We start from the raw sequence: 19,333 nt of genomic DNA, 5'->3' as shown, positions 1-19,333 counted from the left end.
TTTTGTTTTGATGCACAGTTTGTCTCATTTAAAGGTTTATTCACAAAAAATATGTACATACATATATTACACAGTCAGAGTGGATTATGTGTATTAAGTCTTTACATCACAAATGTCTTTCAGTCTACAAAACTGTACATTACATTAAAAAAAAAACAGTAGCCAAATAAAATGTAGCAAAAAATATATGTAAGATTATTTATTTTCCCTTTTAGTGTCAGATTCAGCAAACAAACAGTTTAAAACCTCCTAACTGTCTAATCACAGCAGGTTTTTCAGATGTTTTGTTGCTGCACGTTGACACAAAAACATATTCAGCAATTTTCAAAATCCCAAAATTGAGCAGCAATAAAACAGAATAAAAGCTAACACATGACGCTAAACACCTCACTATGAAGAGTAGGAACCTACGATTACCTTCAAGGGTTAGCATCGGATTAATTCAATCCCAAATTAGCATATAGCATAGCATATTTCACTAGCAATTCTGAGAGAATGTTGTTCCAGAGTCTCTCTGTTGGGAACTCGTTATTTTCTCTCATCTGATGGTAACTGAGCGCGCTAGGCTTCTGAAAACCTCAGGATTCTGGATTTCATTAAAAGCTAACATATGAAGCTAATTAGCTCACCACTGTACCTGGTCACCGAGTATTACTTGCAAAACTGAGCGTTAGCATAGCACTCACTAAATATTATTCTGGGCCTAAGTTATGTTAGGGAAAAAAAAATTAAACCGTTAGGCACAATGATGTGAGAAGAAATTTAAATTCTTCTTTTTTAAGAAAATGTGTAGCATGATGCTAGCTAGGCTAACTAGCTGTTTACTTCACAGCACCAGAGCAAACCAGCTTTGTTTCCATGTCGTCTAAATGGTTTTTTGATCGGATGGGGACGATGATTTTTAACCATGCAACTATTTTAAGTTTCATTTTACAATAAATTACATACTGTATATATAAATTAGCCAATAAAATCTGCAAGCTGACGTTTTTATTTTAGGTGGAGTGTTTTAAAAGTATTGTGAATCTGACCGTTTCTTTAAGTGCAAACTGGTGTTTCAGTCTAAATACAGTTTAACAACTTTAAATATATTTTTTAAACAAGTGCTCTGAGGTAACGTCAGTTTCTTTTTATTCTTTGTAGTTTGTTCGTTGCAGCTTATTAGAAATAAAGGTTAAGTTACTGGTAAAAAAAATCCCAAAGTCTCAGTCATGGGAAAACTGCAACCACATTTAAATATTACTTTAACAATAATTCATTTTTGGCATCATCTCAGATCGTCTCGTCCTCGTCTTCACTTGTTAATAAATAGGATGAACTATGTGTGTCTGCAGTCTACACTAACCTGTTACACAGTATGGCTACTACTCCCAAACTCTGCAGCGTTTCTACTCTCGACACACGGCGTGGAGGCTGTAAAGTCTCTGGATCAGAGCCGCCTCCAGGTCCCTCAGGAGGACCTGTGGGTCCGGGTCTCTGGGTCCTGGCCCGGACCGGGTGCTGGTCCCCGGACAGAGCAGGTCCTGACTGACGCCTCCCAGCAGCAGGCGGTGGAAGTCCTCCCGGTCCAGGAGCTGGTCCATGTTCTGCAGGAAGAACCCTTCACAGAACCTGCAGAGCTCCGCTGCTCCGTGGTGCTACAGAGAAAATAAAATGATAATCTGCTCATTTACGTTATATAAATATATGAAGAGACCTTTTACAGTCAAAACTCATATTAGTTTAGTGCAAAGTAGAACATTATGAAAGTGTTTGCATTAACTGTGCTTCACCTACAAACAAAACGTTGTGCAATTTCTGTTTAGTTCTAGGTCTCAGTTTTGTGTTATGTCCACAACTTTTACTAAAACTGTGTGAAAACTAAGAAAAGCAGCTCCCTTTATTGGATTCTTTTTCTTTTATACTTGTAAACTCATCCCACCACAGACCAGGTTAGAGCCTCCGGCCTCCTCACACCTGTGTTGTACAGTTTCAAGTAAAACTCCAGACGCCGACACCTCAGCACAAAAAAGCTCTTCTCTCGTGTTCATGTACCTTTGCAGCCTGGTAGATGCTGACCACGTTGTCCAGGGTCAGACTCTGAGACAATGTCCTCTCGCAGCATCTCTGGAGACATCGCAGCTGGAAGAAAGACGCCACTGGCAGCAGCTGGAAGACAGTCACCAAACAGGACAACATTTGTTTGTGTTGTTTTTTTTGGTTTATGGACAATGCAAAACAACATCCAACACAGACCCACAGGACGTACAGAGACTATGACACCACACTGCACAAAAACACACAAACACTACACACAAAACACAATCTAAAACGTGCTCCTAATGTGATGAGAGGCCTAGTAATTTCAGATTACTAGAGCAGTAAATCAGTGGCAAATATTAGCTTTGGTCATTTATATTAACAAAGCTGCTGTTGTTTAGGAGTAAATATCCATTATGACCATTTATAAAAAAGAAAAACGTGACAGCAGCAGCGTATTTAATCAGTGCCGACAGGTTCAATTATTTGTTTTACATCATTTTTGCAGGTTCTTCCAGTCTTTCACTGCCTTCTATGAGAACACTGACTGTGTTCCTGAGTACTACGCTGCCTCCTTGAGGTACGTCCAGGTAGTTTTAAGGTGGAGCTGCTTTTTACCTTCACGGCCTCAGAGTGGGAGACGTTTGGCCCCTCGGTTCCTCCACAGTAGAGAGATTTCATCATCACCTGCAGGAAAACAAACACACACCATCACTTCATGATCACACACTGACACACATTTATTTCAGAGAGCTGAGGGTGGGAGGGCGGTGTCCCACCTGGAAGGTGCTGTAGGTCATGTGGCTGATGTGGATGACGTTGTTGGGGGAGTCGAGGAGCATTCGCCGAAACCTGTCCAGAGGAAAAAGGAGACGAGGTTTATTTAAAGGTTCACTTTAAGCAAGTTGACATGACTGCACAAGTTTATTTAGGATGTTTTAGAATTAAAACAATGTAAATGTTGGATAGAAGTTGGGACGGTCTGGGTTTGTGAAAGTGTGAAAGTCAATACAACACTGAGACCCAGAACTAACCAGCAGGTGGCAGCGATGCATCAATATTACACTTATTTCGGGTTGTTCATAAAATGTTTTGTAAAAGTTTAGTTTATCAAATGTAAACATTTTAATGATGTATCTGTTCTTCTCTGCTCTAAAATAAGTTGCTTTTATTTATAAGTTATTATGTTGTTATCTTACTTATCTGGAACGCTTGAGATAGCATTTCTTTTTTCCTTTATTTTCTTGTTCTATTTTAATTAGTTTTATTTATATGTTTTATTATTAGTTTTATTTATTTTTACATATTTATTACCCATACTACAGAGTCATTTATAAATACGTAAATGAATAAATAAATCACTTAATACCTAAATATATGCCATGAATGCTATTTATTTATTTATTTTTAATTATGGCAGAGTTGTTCCTCCACAGAACCTCTGCAATAACATGTAAGACATTATTAGCACTGACTTTTTTATCAGAATATGAGTCTGAGGCAGGTATTAACCAATACAGAGTGAAATAAATAAATAATAATAAATAAATACTTTTGCATGGAATTGGATCGTCACTAGAACCAATCAGAGTTCAACTCCACCACATAAATCCCATCAAAATGATCTCAGCTGATATTTGGTCGTAAACAGACTCTAGTCACAGATTGTTTTACTAATAAAAACCTAAACTCCTCCCCAGTGGTTTAGAACTGAAGCTACAACAAATGCAGCATCTGTTAAATGAAACAAGAATATTGGACAGAAATAAGGAAAACTTTGACCTGTCGGACGCCGACATCAGCAGGACCCGATGGGCGAAGAAGGGACGTCCGTCCACCACGAACGTCACATCCGACATCTCCTTGTTGTTCAGGAAATGGATATCTGAGGACAGAGAAGAGCGCGTCAACCTTCTGGCTTCAGAAACTCAAAAAGGCGACGCTGGACAGGAGCGATAGTTACCCAGCTGTGTGGACAGAGACGTGTCCATGGGCGGGACGGGAGGAACCGGACAGCAGCCGTAGCAGTGGGAGAAGACGGAGGACAGACGCTTCATCACCACATAGTCCTACAGGGGAAACAGAGACATGGGAGATCGTTACAACATCAACTTCAGCTACAACACAACACACAACACAGCACTGTCCTAAATGTGTCTTCTCATATTTAAAAATGTATAAAAACTCAGCAGCAAAACATCTGTATAGACTGAACTTATACAAAATATGATCCAGAAATGAACTGATGTTTATACAGTTTAAAATCACTCTGTTTTTTTTATACTACTTTTTTTTTATTTCTGTGCAAGTTTGCTTTTAAAAACATACAAACTGAAAGAGCAGCACCCGTCGTTAAAGACTCTGGGACTCGGCCAGCCATAAACGAGCCTTGAAGGAGGTGGTTTCAGATCTTATGTCCCAGTTGAAGCACTTTAAGAGGCTGTAGCTGAATCTGAACTATGTGCAGAAGAAAAGGAAGCCTCAACTTTCTGATTTATGAACTGACATTTCTGGATGATGTGCAGTGTAAGGCTGCAACTGTCTGTAAAACTAGATGATTGGGTAGTTACATTTCTGCTGTTTCATACTTTTGTACATATTTATAAAAGAAGGGGTTTTGCTTATAGACAAAAATAACTAAAAGAGTTACGGAAAGAGGCTTGGCAGTTTTAAAAAGCTGCAGAAAAAAGTTGCTGTGGTGGAAAAGGATGCAATTTTTTGTGCAAAAGAATAATTATTGGCTGAAATATGCAACTTCACCACTAGATGCCACTAAATCCTACACATGGGTCCTTTAATCTGTTTCTCTTTCTGTAGAACATTAATTTGTTTTTGAGCTCAGTAATAAACAGCGGTTGGTTATGAATTAGGCTGTTTTCTGCAGAATTAACTTATTAAAAATCCTAAATATGTTCATGCATTTAAAGTGGCAGTGGGGATATTTCAGCAGTCTAAATTTTTAACTTTTAACCCTCACATGAGCTAACAGAAGTTAGAAAAAACACCAGGGGGCGGCGGTTGGGTCGTACCTTGCTGCTCTCCAACATGCTGAACATGAGCGGTATCCCTGCAGAGAGCAGCTCGGGGCTGTAGTCCTCCCTCCGGATGGAGGGGAACTCTGCCAGGAGAGAGACGATCACTTCGTCCCGGCTCAGCTGCAGGGCTCTGTGGAGAGACTCCAGCCAGATGTGGAGCCTCCAGGGAACACCTGGAACAGAGCAGCATCTACTGCATCAGCCTTTAACTTGTTAAACCCTAGTCCATATACATGACCCTGGTCTCTGTGGACCTGGTCTCTGTGGACCCTGGTCTCTGTGGACCCTGGTCTCTGTGACCCTGGTCTCTGTGAACCCTGGTCTCTGTGAACCCTGGTCTCTGTGGAGAGGTTTAGTCTAACATTGTGTCTGTTCCTATGTCTCATTAATTAGTGTGAAACTAGAATGTTTACTTGATTAGAGAGTAGAAAGCATCCTGATATCAATAATATCATTCTCAACCCCTTGACTAGAACTGGACCAAGAGTTTCTAGAAATACCACAAAGGTTCTAGTAAAATAGAACCAGGCCCACTCTTTATTTGGACCAAAGAACCCAAAGTGTTTCTCCATGTTGGGTTTTTACCTCTTGAAAATACATATAGGTAGTACAAAAATACTACTGATTCCAGGTACAGGAGGCAACGTACACACGATTCAACCTTTGAAGATTTTATTTAGCCTGAACGTCATCAAATGTCATCATTGCGCACATTATAGAATCCATAAGAATATTTAAATGGCGTTCACAAGGCTAAAAAAATGAGTCACAAAGTTGCACTTTGCTGTGATGGTCTCAATGAAAACTAATGACCTGACGGTTTATTATCTGTAGTACCAACATATTCCCACTAGATGGAGGCAACGAACCAGGCCTCAGATTCTGTCGGGCAAGTCACCGTGTGATGCAGAGTTGAGCTACTTGATGCTTGGTATCAATGGATAGAGTAGTTCTGTAGTTTATAAATGACAGAGAGGATTGTGGGTATTGTTAAGTTTCATTTTGACTGTCTCATATTTTGTAAGGGTCTCTTACTTGTAGTAAAAAATAAAATATTGGTCTGTTATCAGGATCATTTCTGATGTATCATTGTGAAGACAGAGCTTCAAATTAAAACTCTTTTCTCTGTGGTGTGTTTATGGTATGTCTATTGTGTGCTTAGATCTTATCATAAAGAACTAGGAGTGAATGTGTGTTTTCTCAGCCTGGATCAGGACTCACCCATGTCTCTGAGCTCCATGGTTACGTCCAGGTGTCCGTGCTCGGCGCTGTAGTAGGCCGCCTGCTGCAGGGCTTTCATCCGGGCCTTACACAGCCTGGGAACGACGCCCGAGGAATCAGCCGCCGGAGACTTCCCCATCTTCTCTCCCTCCTCCACTCCTTCGGCCAGGATCTCCTCCAGAGACAGGATGTCCTCCTTCCTGTGCTGCGGCTGAAGCAGGAGCCTCCTGAGGACGTTTCTGAGGACGGACGAGTGTCGGTGGTCGAGCAGAAACTAGAAAGTGGTGAAACTTCTACGAGGCGGAGTCTCACCTGTGTCCATGTGCTGCTGCGTAACTGAAGCAGTTCATGTCTTCATACAGCGGCGACGTCAGGGAATTCCCAGGATGCACTCTGAGCAGAGAGTCGGCTCCGTGGGCGAGCAGCAGGCTGACCATCTCATAGTAACCTGAGACAGATCAGAGAGGAGACATTTACTCAAGTACAGCATCACAGGAGTCTGTTAAATACTCTACATTTATCTGATTCAGGTAAATAATAAACTAAATGAAATGGTGGAGAAGTTTCTATCGTCAAACATTGTCCAGCAGCAGATACCTGCAGCAGCCGCCAGCTGCAGCGGCGTCTCAGCTGAACTCTCCTGACCGTCCAGCAGCGCTCCACCTTCTACGTCTGCTCCGGCCTCCAGCAGCAGCTGCCATCACCCAGATAAAACCCAGTTAGAAGATCTCACATTCATCTGCTTCGCTTTGCATGGAATTTAGTATTGGTTAGCCCTACAACCAGTCAGATGACGTGTATGACCAAAAAATGTATAAAAAATGATCAACCAAATATTTTGCACCTCGCCTGCAGTACCTCTGCAGACCTCTAGAGGTTTCTGTTAATCTCACTCTAATTCATTCTTTATTTAACTGATTTTCTGTAACTTTAAATCACCTGAGCCACTGACAGGTGACCGTGCAGCACCGCGAACGTCAGCGCCACCCAACGCCGGCTGCCGGGGTGAACAGACGGATGTCTGGCTGAGCAGCCGGGGACCTGAACAAAAAAAAAAAAAAAACTCTCACAGATTTCAGCTCGGTGATAAAAGCAGCTGGATTAAACATCAGACCAGTCTGCTGCTGAGCTCTTTACCTGCAGGTCCAGCTGAGCTCCGGCTTCCACCAGCATCTGCACCAGAGCTTCGTCTCCGGCCGCTGACGCGTACATGAGAGGAGTCATCCCCTGCAGGAACACACGGGAAACAAATACAGTAAGAGGACATTCAGGAGTTCTGGGTTTAAATCATCAGTCTGTGGAAATCTGACTTAATATAAAGATCATCACCACATCCTCCAACTATACAAAACCTAAAGCAACTGTCATCTTTCCCCTGGTTCCCCTGATCAAAGTCCTTCCTCCCGTTGACGTAACTGAGCTGCAGTCGTCTGGACTCTTGCTCTTCACTGTCTGAGAGTATGAAGTTTGATCCAACTCTTCATTAGATCCATATGATCAAGAAATGAAGGAAATACTTTCTCAACAGATTTATGTTTGTCCATTTGAGCCCGACACTCAGTCAGTTTCAGGTTCTCTGTGTGAGTGAGCTTCAGATATTTCACCAGTATTTAGACACATTTGAAAACTTTTGGATTTAAACAAGAACTTTAAGCTACTCTGTTTTCTTTTTTAGTTTGATCGGTGCTGTGATTAATGATGTCTTTAACCAAAAAAATAAATAGAAGGATGAAATCAGGACTTGTTTTAAATAGGGGAAAATAAAGCTCGACAAGACAGAAACCTGACATATTCCAAACCATTCCTAAAGACAGTAGCTGATAATCAGGCCGGCTCACCTGGTCGTCCATGGTGTTCACTCCCTCCGCTCCCAGCAGACGTGCGGCCTGATGGACCAGATCTGCTCGGCCACACGAGAGCATCCTGAAGCCCAAGTCCAGCTGGAACTTGGCCGAAGCAGCTTCCGCGTTCAGGCATTTAAACGACAGGAAGCAGCAGTCGGACCTGCAGAGGAACGGACGGAGAGAAAGAGTCACGACAACCGCTTCTATACGGGCCAGAGTCCAGGAGGCTGCAGCAAACAGAAGCAACGCTGGGCTGAGCCAACAGAATATATCCTCTCAACCTGGGAAATAAAAGGTTCATGCTGCTCTACTGGGATTTTCAGCTCCCAAGTTTGTTATGACAAAGAGATGATGATGTTAGGTTCATGAGGACGAGCTGGTTCATAGTGATCTCTGCATTGACCTGGGTGTGTGTTTGCATGTGTGTGTGTGTAACTGTGTGTGTATCTTTTATCCTGTTACTTGAAAGACAAAGAGAATGAGTCTGAATGTGAAACAAACAAAAATGCAGCAGCAGTTTCAATGGATTTAAACGGGTTTTAATTGGAGCACTACAAAATATAAATAAATAAAAAATAATCAAAACCAGTGTTGCTACTAATTATTGACATGTCCAAGGATCTAATAATCTCCTCAAGAAAAATCCATTTTACATTTAGATTATTGAAACTATTTCAATAGTTTTGTTTTGAAAAAATTGTGATGTCATGACAAACACTGGCATCTAAAGGGTTAAAAGTCAGAAAATAATCAAACTTTTGGTATTTGTGATTAGTATTGAAGTGCATTAAAAGATTTATGTAGAAAAAGTAGAAAAAATATTAACATTTGCTATTTTTAAGGCATTTTTAGGACACTTTAATGGTAACAACGTAAGAATTTTATAATCAGGTTTGAGGGTTAAACTGACATGCTTTGAGTTAAACCTCTGCAGATGTTAACTAGAGGATTTTATGTTGTTTAAGGGAAAAGAAAATATGAGCAGGCAATAAATATCATCCAGACTTTGACGCCTCTTTGGTTTTTGTGGAAGAGATTTCTAATTATTTAAAGTCCTGCAGAAACACTGAGGACTAGACTTACCTCAGCTGCCTGGGTTCACAGTCGAGTCCTGGGAGGAGCAGCCGGGCCGTCTGTCTGACATCATCGCTGTCCACCAATAGGCTGCGGCGATGTTCGGCGTGCACCACGGCGACCCGGATCCACTCCATGAGAGGAGGGAGGAGCAGGAACGGCCTGGACGCGCGTTAAGGATGCGGATGAGGATTTAAAAGGTGACCGGGACACTTCAGAGACACCGGGTCAGAACTCACCTCTCTCTGCTCAGCGTCACGGCCGGAGGCTCCAGGTTGGGGTTCTCCAGCGACTCCATCTGCGGGCTGGACAGGAAGTAGTAGAGGGTGCGCAGAGCGTCCGGGGCCCAGGAGGCCGGCGGCTGATTGGCTGAGGTGGCGGGGTGGATGGAGGGGCTGGAGCTGTGCAGGCGCTGCATGTGGCGCATCGCTCGAGACACCAGGTCGCCTGCAGGAGAACGGGAAGCACCGTTAGCTAGGAGGCTAGGCTAGGACGTTCCATTAAAGATGATTCATTAAGACAAAGCAGCAGCTATAAACATATCTGACATGTCTGATTTAATAGTGAAATATGGTGAATAAACATGTCGTCAGAAGGTTAATAAACTGACGTGAACAAAGACATTTTTCTTTTCTTTCAGCGGTGGGCGGGGGCCGGGGTGCGGGGGGGTCGGAGGACCAGGGTGTGAAGGTGGCCTTGTTTTCTGGACACAAGCCACAGGTTGTAATGTAACCGAGGACTAACGACGTGTCCCAGGAGCTCGACGTCGGTCACAGTTTAAACAAACACACAAAAAAAACACACGGGGTCGAGTGTTTGACGGCAGAAACACACACACACACTCAAACACAAACGTACTGAGCTCCGCGATGCTGCCCACGCAGGTGGCGAGCAGAGCCTGCTCCAGAGTCCTCAGCTCCAGCTGGACGTAAGCGTCCTCCCTGCTCTCCGCCGGGTCCCTGGGAGCCTTGGCGTACGGGCTGACGTGGGCCGGCAGCGACAGCTCACCTACAAACACACACATACAGCTCTGAGTGTTAAATCACTGTTAAATCAGACGTTCATTCATCGCTTTGATCCATGACGGAAGAATCTGAAGAAAACATTCAGTGTGGAGGGAAAAGGAGGACGGAAACACGATACGGTGCACGAGAAGGAAACCAAATTACTTTTGACTTCACCCCTAGATTGTGATGTCTATGTTTTAATACTCAGAGACGTTCATGTTCCTCTGAGGATCAACTGAAACTGCTTTTCTTCTTCTTCTTCTTCTTCTTTTTCTTCTTCTACCGTCATGACCTCCTTCACTACATCCATAGACCTCCTCTTTGCTCTTCCTCTAGACCTCTAGAACTGTTAATTTGCATTTTTCATCATGCTAATCTTAAAGAACACGGCAAAATACGTCTATGTGTTTGCATTGTCAATGTTAGCACGGTGACGTTAGCATTCAGCTCAAAGCATCATGCTCGCTTTATATCTGAATCGTCCTCCTGCTTCAGGCATCTTTCCTCAACTAGTCCCACACTTCTATATTCAGACCTGGTTACACAAGTGATCCCATCGGTTCAGCTTAAAGTTCAGGTGAGAGAATGTTCCAGAGATATGGAAGGATCTGAGAGTACAGGAGAGTTCGTACAGTTCAGAGAGATGATGATGATGATGGAGTTTGGTTGTGAAGGTGAGTAGCAGAGTCTTGTATTAAATACGGGATTTTATTAGAGGCCAGTGGAGCTGCTGCAGAACTTGGGGGATGTGGTCCATGTTCAGGTGATGATACGAGCTGCAGTGTTTTGTGGAGACACTTGAACTCGATCGGATCACGTCAAACATCTGACCGAGACGGAAAGAGATAATAACACGTGACCAGATTCCTGCAGAAAATATTTAGTTTGACTAGAGAGAGAGAGAGATCACAAAACAAGACAAATACTCTGCAGACTGAGTGAGGCTTCCATCATGTGTAGCTTCTTAATCCTTCACACTTAGAGGAGAACTATCCATTTCCCATGTGGTAAGAATCTGACTGTGATATTTATGGGATGTTATTGCAGCACTGTCTTAGTCCTGCTTTGAGGTTGTTAATCCAAGCGGCTGAGCTCTGAGTTTTTCTCCAGAGGAATCTAAAAAAAAAACAACTAAATCTAAAAGAGGTTCATCACCCCGGCGTTCCCTAATCACTGAATAAACCAGAAGCTTTAAACGTCATCACGTGTTTGATGCACGGACCCTGAAAATCAGCCGGCCACGTTTGGACCCCCCCCCCCCCCCCAGCCCCGTCCATTGTGTCCCACTGAATGGAGGATTTGCTGACTCCTGATCTTCAACACAATAGAGCCAGCATCAGTGAGGAGAGTCTGCAAAAAAAAAAAAAAAATACTGCAGCCGAAAAACACCCGTAACCCCTAACATGGGTAAAAGTCCTGCACGGCCTAAGTTTTCTGATTAATCCTACATTTAAAGGCATGAAATCAGAGGGAATCACTGTTTTATCAAAGCATCTTAAAGGTTAACGGAGAAACACCTTCAGGGTGAAGAGGAGGGAAACAAAAGGACGTTTATCGGCCTGAACAGATTCATCACTCTGGACCTGTGCGCCGTCTGAAAGACGCCTCTTGTCCGGTAAACGAGAAGTTTGCGCTGCAGATAATTGGTGGCGATTACTCCGCTGTGTTTACCGACAGGAGAGACGGCGAACAGGCGTCTATTCATGGCCTCACAACAGGAGACCAGTCTGCAGCGGACAAAGCACAAATCACTGTTTTCTAATCCCTACCTGTGTAGTCCGCGCACACTGGCCCGCTCACATCCACAATCATTAAGTCATTTCCCTCGGCTTTCTCCCGGTGTGTAACCTGCAGCCGAATAAAAAGCTTCGCTTAACAACCCCCCAGACCTGAGGCCGCATCCTCGGAGAAAGACTGGACGCACTGTATGTGGGAGTCAGTCAGCGGGGCCTGCAAACAACAGGCCTTTTCTGCTACCTGCAATAATGCTGCAAGTGTCTGGGGGACGACAACAGGAGCACAGAGGAGGTGTGTGTGTGTGTGTGTGTGTGTGTGTGTGTGTGTGTGTGTGTGTGTGCGTGTAAAATAAATAAAAGCCTGGAGATCAAGCAGCAGCTGAGAAGTAGTGAGCACATCTCATTCCTCGTCTTAAACGTATGATTGAGAAAGATTCAAAACTATCAGATGGAGACGGAACCACTGAGTCTCCAGGTGCAGCTTCAAGAAACTTTACAAGTCCAGTTCTTCTTGTTCCAGAGATTTTTTGATAAACCTGCATGACCCAGAACCTTCTGCAAAGGATCTGCACTGAAACTTAACTGTGCAGACTTCACACCACAGGGAGACGGAAATAAAACAGAAAGTCGGTCTGTAGATGTGTTGAAGAGTTATTTCTTATTTCTAGAAAGATCCAAACTTTGTTGTGTGACGCTTTGAGCAAACGTGAGCGTCCTGAAAGAGAGAAGCTCAAAGTCAAAACTCAGTCAGACACTGCAAGTTAACAGCAACATGCATCAAACCAAACGTATTAAAGGATAAATCATCAACATTTCCTGAATATTACAGTTAAACACTAAGATGAACTGTTCCTTCGTCAGGTTTTACATTTAACACCGGAGGCTCCACATGAATAAAGTCCAGGCAGTTTAACAAATAGATCTTTAAACCTTTAATTCTCGCAATAAATCTCTTTAAAGCTCAAAATGCATTTGATGCATCGTTTCCATGGAGATGGAGCCTGAAAACCAGAGCTAAGTCCTACAAATAGAATTTGTTGTAACAGTAATCGTACCTTCTTGTTGTGTTGGTCTGATTAGTCGATTTCTTTTGTCGGTTGCTTTTACTGTTCACATGAAGCATTGATTCTAAACACTAATAAATATTTTACCCTGTGAATGGAGCTTAGATCAGAAACCAGACGCGTGTTTTCTTCTTGTTCTTGATCCACACAAACAAACCAGTAAATGCATAAATATTTGTCCAGTGAACTATCACTGTCGTCTGATCTACATATATGCAACTTATATTTTAAGCTGCATTTAAAATCTCTCAGTGAACTGTGTAGAATATAGCAACATCACAATATTACAATAATGTATTGTATCGTGAAGTTCTTGTCAATACGTCGATAGTAAATAGAATCAATGCTCCTATATATATATATATGCAGAGTGTACAAAACAAAGTCAGTAACATGAGGGTAAAATAAAACCAAACGTGAAGAATTTAAATCAGATTTGAGTCTCGTGCAGCCGTAAAGAACAACAGAGCTGTAACTCAAAGTCAGGCTCACGTCTGGTAAAACGGCAGGAAAACCTTGTTTTTGTGGCTAATCTGGTTAAAACCTGCGGGAGCCGGGGAGGACGGACACTGTTGGCTTTAGAGACGTGGACGCGAGGCCGGGCAGAGACAACAGAAACAAACCAGTCACACGGACAACTTCAAGAGTCATGAAGAGTCATCAGCCATCGATTAATCCGTCACTCTCAGAGGAAGAAATCTGGTCTGAATTCAGTCAAACCTTAAAAACCTTCGTCCTGTTTCTCATGGAGTCAGAAGGAGAGAACATTAAAAAGGTTTATGTTGCTCTCTGCTCCGTCTATGTTCATTACATCCCATCAATAATTCCAGTTCAGTCTGAAGCCGCTTCAATAAAATCCTGATTTACACGAGTGTGGATTCACACTTTATGTTTAAGACAAAATAGAAAGAAAGTAGAACAGCATCCACGTTTAACACTTCAATAAAACAAAAGTTGCTGAGTAGATGGAGATGTTAAAGTACATACAAGTAGAATAGTGGGAGAAGGAGAAACCAACGACTTAAATCAGAATCTTAATCTACTGAGACCTGAGCTGTTGTTTTCTGTGCTTTTCATTTGGGATCAGTACGACCTAGGAACTATAAGATATAAGCATCATGGTTGAGCAGGAAGTAGATTTGGAGCAAATTATGTTAATAATCATAAAAAACTAGTTTCAGCTGTTAAATCTGATGAAGTTTTCAACCTTTTCCACTTTTGTTACATGATCATCTGCAGAATGAATCAGCTGGAATGAACGTTATCATGTTTTTACACCAACTAATATAGTTATGAGGATAAAAGTTTAAATGAGGCAGAATAAGAAGCTGCTACAAACCTAAAGCTAAACGTCCCCATATGAGGACGCAGGGTCTCAGGAGGTTAAAGAAACATCACATGAAAGTTAAAAAGGATTCATGAGTTTCTACTGCGCTGCATTAAATCACGCTGCTTCGTCCAGTCGAGTTAAATATTCGTCTCCACGTCCTCCTCAGTCTCAGATGCTGTGACACCTTCACTCAAACTTTAAGATGCACCTGAGGATGAGCTGCACAGACCAGAGAGGCCGCTCTTCATTAAGCGAATGTTCTCTCACACGTTTGAACCAAGACAAGAAGAAACAGCAGCTTGTTTGTTAGTCTGTTGGTTTTTATTCTGTTTCCACTAAAACGTGGTGATTTCTGCACAGTTAAAGAGACCTGACGAGCACAGAGGCCACATTTGATCGTCCAGTAGAAAAGACAGATGTTTAAAGAAAAGTTTGAACAGAAGACAAGTAGATGTCCAAAAAAATAAAAGTAAACTCTGCGTTTTAGGGAATAATGCCGTGGAAACAGGAGGAGGTGGCGACTAGTTTGACCTCTGACCTCTGTGACGTTAAAAGCTGCAGAAACGTTTTGTGGAAACTGATTCTCAGAACAAACTGATTATTATTATGATGATGATTAAAACCCAGACGATGCAGCGAGTGTTTGCTCCGCTGTGTCGCCTGCTCGGGTCAGAGAGCAACAACACTTCACTTCACCCACTTCTTCTTCCTGTTCACCCCCGAGGGACGAGGGTTAGGAGGGAAGAGGGAGGAGGAGGTTGCACCTCGTATCCCAGCATGCAGCAGCAGCAGCAGCAGCAGCCAGAGGAACATGGTGCCTCTTTGTTACCGTGTTTACGCTCTAAGTCGTCAAAATGAAACGGCGTCTGTGTTTCATTCACTCGCCCCAGACTTTATATCTGAGCTCCCGTCTGGAGGCTCATGTTTGAGGAGTTGTGTCGTGGGAGCAGGAGGAATTTATGTGTTTTCATTTTGCTCAATTTCTACAGAAACGTGTTGATTCCTGCACATTTAAAGGAACCCACCGTCCACAGAGGCCAGAACACTGACATTTAAATGGATTTTCACAATAAAATCACGGTTAAGAAAAGAGACGCGGTTTTAACAAGAGGTTTTAACAAATAAATAAGATGCAAAAAGTTCCTGAACGCAGCTTCATCCATTAATGTTCAAACCAACCAGAATATCTGACCAAGGATCTTCTACTTTCTTCCGTCTGTTATTAACCAAAACGCTCGTTTCCTGTCACAGAGGTTTTCCACAGCGCTGCTAAACTTCTTCTTCTCCTTCCTCTGGTTCCTGTTGTTGCTCTTATCTACAGTGATGTCTGAGCAGATTGTCGCCATCATGAACTCGTCTGCTCTCTGATGCCACCCGCTTTGAAAAGTTCAGCAGCTCGAAGCCTCTGGTCTCAGTTCATCCAAAATACTGAGCTGAAACAAGGAGAACTGGACACAGAGACGCTTCAAAGCTCATCCAAGAAAGAACCGAGTTTAGACCCGAAGAAGCTGCTTTGATAAAACGTCTCCAAGAAAAACAGAAGTTTGGTTTCTTGGTGCAGAACCAAAGAAAAGTTTTGTGTTTCAGAGTTTTGGATCAAGAAACGCTACAGGCGGAGTTTGGTTTTCATCTTTACAGAAGAAGAACCTCAACTTCAGCTCATCCAGAACATGTGTTTCAGAATCCTTAAAGACGATCTTCAATGCCCTGTCTGCTGTGTGTTAAATAAAAGCCTTTTTTCTGTCAGTGGACGTCATCTTTTGTTTTTAAAATCTTAATTTATAATACTGAGGCAGTGGACTCACCACTAAACCACAAACGATCATTTTAGATTTCAGATCATAGAGAAATAAAAGCTCAGCATTGAACCTGAACCTGGTATAAAGTGGCGAACATTGTCTTTTATTCCTGTCATATTATTTGTTCTGTCTTTATCCGACCACATGTATCTTTGTTTAATGGTTTTATAGAGAGGAGTTGTTCCTGTTTGCATTTTAAGTGGATGTGCTTTAAAAACTAGATTTTTCTTAGGTTGTTTCTTGTGAGAAGAATCATTCAAACTGATTCGTGACAAGTTTGAGTCAGTCAGTGCGTTTACATGCACGTGAAAAAAAAACAAAAAAAACCGACATATTGCCTTAATCGGACCATAACAGGAGAATTTAAGTGCATGTAAACACGTTACTCCGATTAAAATCAGAGTTCTCATCCGATTGAGACGCACAGATAATGCGTTGAATCAGCGTTTTCAATCGGATGATGCGTGTGCGCATGCTCCACCACCGCCGCGCTGGCGTGTGGCCCCGGAACAAACACGTCCAAGAAAGACGATCATAGAAGAAGAAGAAGAGAAACGGAGCCGTCTGAGGGACAGCGCGGATCTTACCTGCACCAGAAGTAGCGCGAACATAACGTATAAGATTAAAAAATGTACTATTAAATCAATCAATCAACTATTAAAAAATGTCTGACACATGAACGACTCTTGTTTATTATAGGTAAACCGGAAATCGGGCCATATTAACCATAGGTTTTAACGTGGTATTATCCCGCTGAAAAGTTCTGAAACAGTTCTGAAAAGATCTGATCACTGACTGTTTTCATTCCTAACATGTGACCTTTGACCCTTGTGAAGAGTTTCTATGAGGTCACAATGAAGCTGCTTTTGATGCTTTGATTGGAAAGTTGTTTGACCACAAGTCAAATCTCCAAATCTGTCAAAGTTTAAATCCTGAACCTTCTCTACTCCAGATGTTTTAAAGCAGAGACTCTGGTTTATGGTTTAGTTGGATGTTCTTCTTTACAGCGGCCTCTGATTTATTAAAAAATACTTTGAGAAGTTGCTTAAACTCACCGTTTGCATTTTTGCCACACATCAGATGCTCGTAGACCTGCAGCAGCCCCCACAGCTCCGCGTCCTTGTTCACGGCCCCCTCCAGCAGCTCCGCGCTCACCGGGAGGCTCCAGGTGACTCCTTCGCCCCGTCCCTGCTCCTCCTCGGCGGCCGCGGCCCGCAGCGCCCGTCCGGCCACCTCCTCCGCCAGCCTTTCCACGCACGCCGCCAGGAACACGGCGGCGTACTCGTGGATGCGCACCGACACGCGCGCTTCCACCATCCACCTGAAGAAGCGGCCCACGGAGAGCGTGAGCCCGCAGCGCGCGGACTTGCCGCGCTGAGGCGCCGTGTCCCCGGAGCTCATACAGTGCAGAGACGCCGCCTTCACCGCGGAGGAGACGCACTCCTCGGACAGACCCCAGCTCAGCACCAGCCTCACGGCGCTCTGGACCTCCAGGCGCGTGCACCGCCCGTGGAGCTCGCTCAGCCTCTGCGCCTCCCGGGAGATCCGCACCAGAGCCCTCCGGAGCAGCGCGGACAGCCGGTGCACCGCGTCCAGCGTGAACGACGCGTCTGAGCCGGAGACTTTACGCACGACCTCCCGCAGCTCCGCCTCGGTCCAGGGATACTCCTCCAGCTCCGGCAGGCAGGGACACCTGGCCAGGACGTCCGCCGCGTCCTCCGGCAGCGTGCTCACCGTGTCCCAGCTGCCGTTCCGGCTGTACAGGGAGCCGGCGCGCTGCCCCCAGGAACCCCGGTGAGGAGTGCTCGAGTGCGGCGGAGACCGCCGGGACCTCCCGGAGGAGGACAGGCTGAGGGACGGGCACGGCTCCCCGGCCACATACCCCGAGTCCAGGCTCAGGTCCTCCAGAGTTTTCACCAACAAACTGCTGCACATGATGCGGACAGGTTTGGGTTTTTAATCTTTACGCACAGTGAACGGCAGGGACGATGTTCCATCAAATAAACGCGTGTTAAAGGTGTGAACCCCTGAGAGCTGCAGCAGTCTGACCCACTGCCCCAAAAACTAACCACAGCATCAACCGGGACTCAAGTCTTTTACGCACAAACGGACCAATCACGTGTTTGAGTCCTGCAGCTGCTCTACAGCGCCTCCCTGCGGCCACAGCGCAGACTGGTTCAAACAGTTCACCTGCATGTGTTTAAAGCTACTGAACAACATAATTCACAATGAAACCTTTCAGAGCTGCAGAAAAAGACACCAGAAAAATCTGGGTAAAGTTTTTTTCACCAGATTTAGGCCTAAACACGGGTTCAATTAAACAGTGATGCTTTTAAATCCAACCAGAAGGAAATGTATTGTCAGAGTCCTTCAAGATGTGTTAAATATTCTTGGTGCTGTATTAAAAATAAAAGTTCTTCTCCTGGCTGTTAATTAACGCTGTGAAGGCAGGAAGGAAATCACCACCAAACCACAAACGATCATTTTAGATTTGAGATTATTGATAAAAAAAGCGCTGATGTTCAGTGTCAGTCTCATCTTATATATATAACAGATGCACTTAAGTCTGAGTTTAATTATTGCATTTTATTTGTAAATCTAATTAGTTACGTAGATCAATCAGAGAGCAGCTTTATTCTGATCTTTTCTTTATTTGAAGTCAAAGTCAAAGGTCACATGTTCCCAAATGAAACCAATCAGCAGTGATTAAAGGTTCTGTCTGATCCTCTTCTTACTTTTCTGTGGCTTTTGTCCAGTCGACGCAGTAATAATGTGACTCCAGTTTAAAGATCAGTGCTTTTATTCATCAATAATCTGAAATGTAAAGTGATTATCTGTGGTTTAGAGCTGATTTCCTGCCTCTGATTAAGATGGTGTTTACTGACAGTGAGGGGAAGAGAGTTAACTTTTTATTGTCACACAGCACCCAGAATATTTAAAATAGTCTTTTTTAAGGATTTTAAATCCTTCTAAAAAAATGTGTTCACATTTATCATTTATCTGCTCTTTAAATGCAGGAAGTCACTGAATTTGAACGATACAACCACAACTCTGACACAGTTTGTTGGATATTTGTCATCTTAAAGTTCACTTCAAGAACCCATTTGATATTTGTATCTGCTCCAATGTCGAGGAGTCTGGGTGAAATTTCTCTGCCTGGTTCAGGTTTGACTGAGGAAACTTTACCATCGGCCTCTTCCTCTC

The 19,333-nt window shown here is 43.4% G+C and overlaps 1 protein-coding gene across 1 annotated transcript; it reads right to left on the bottom strand.

Annotated features, from left to right (window-relative positions):
- Window positions 1-19,244, bottom strand: LOC125005036 (ankyrin repeat and BTB/POZ domain-containing protein 2-like). The gene is made up of 17 exons (XM_047579964.1): window positions 17,185-19,244; window positions 10,052-10,201; window positions 9,433-9,640; window positions 9,203-9,355; window positions 8,114-8,279; window positions 7,413-7,502; window positions 7,215-7,316; window positions 6,873-6,969; window positions 6,588-6,723; window positions 6,276-6,514; window positions 5,049-5,227; window positions 3,983-4,088; window positions 3,802-3,904; window positions 2,799-2,871; window positions 2,638-2,706; window positions 2,035-2,148; window positions 1-1,637 (listed from the first exon to the last, which is right to left on the bottom strand). The coding sequence occupies exons 1-17, from the start codon at window positions 18,062-18,064 to the stop codon at window positions 1,389-1,391; spliced, it is 3,114 nt and encodes a 1,037-aa protein (XP_047435920.1). The 5' UTR covers window positions 18,065-19,244; the 3' UTR covers window positions 1-1,388.
- Between the last annotated feature and the right edge of the window lie 89 nt (window positions 19,245-19,333).

The sequence above is a fragment of the Mugil cephalus genome, chromosome 3 (genome assembly GCF_022458985.1).
Source record: "Mugil cephalus isolate CIBA_MC_2020 chromosome 3, CIBA_Mcephalus_1.1, whole genome shotgun sequence".
Taxonomy (NCBI): Eukaryota; Metazoa; Chordata; class Actinopteri; order Mugiliformes; family Mugilidae; genus Mugil; species Mugil cephalus.
Note: the sequence above shows the minus strand (reverse complement) of the source record. Positions and strands in the feature narration are given on the sequence as shown.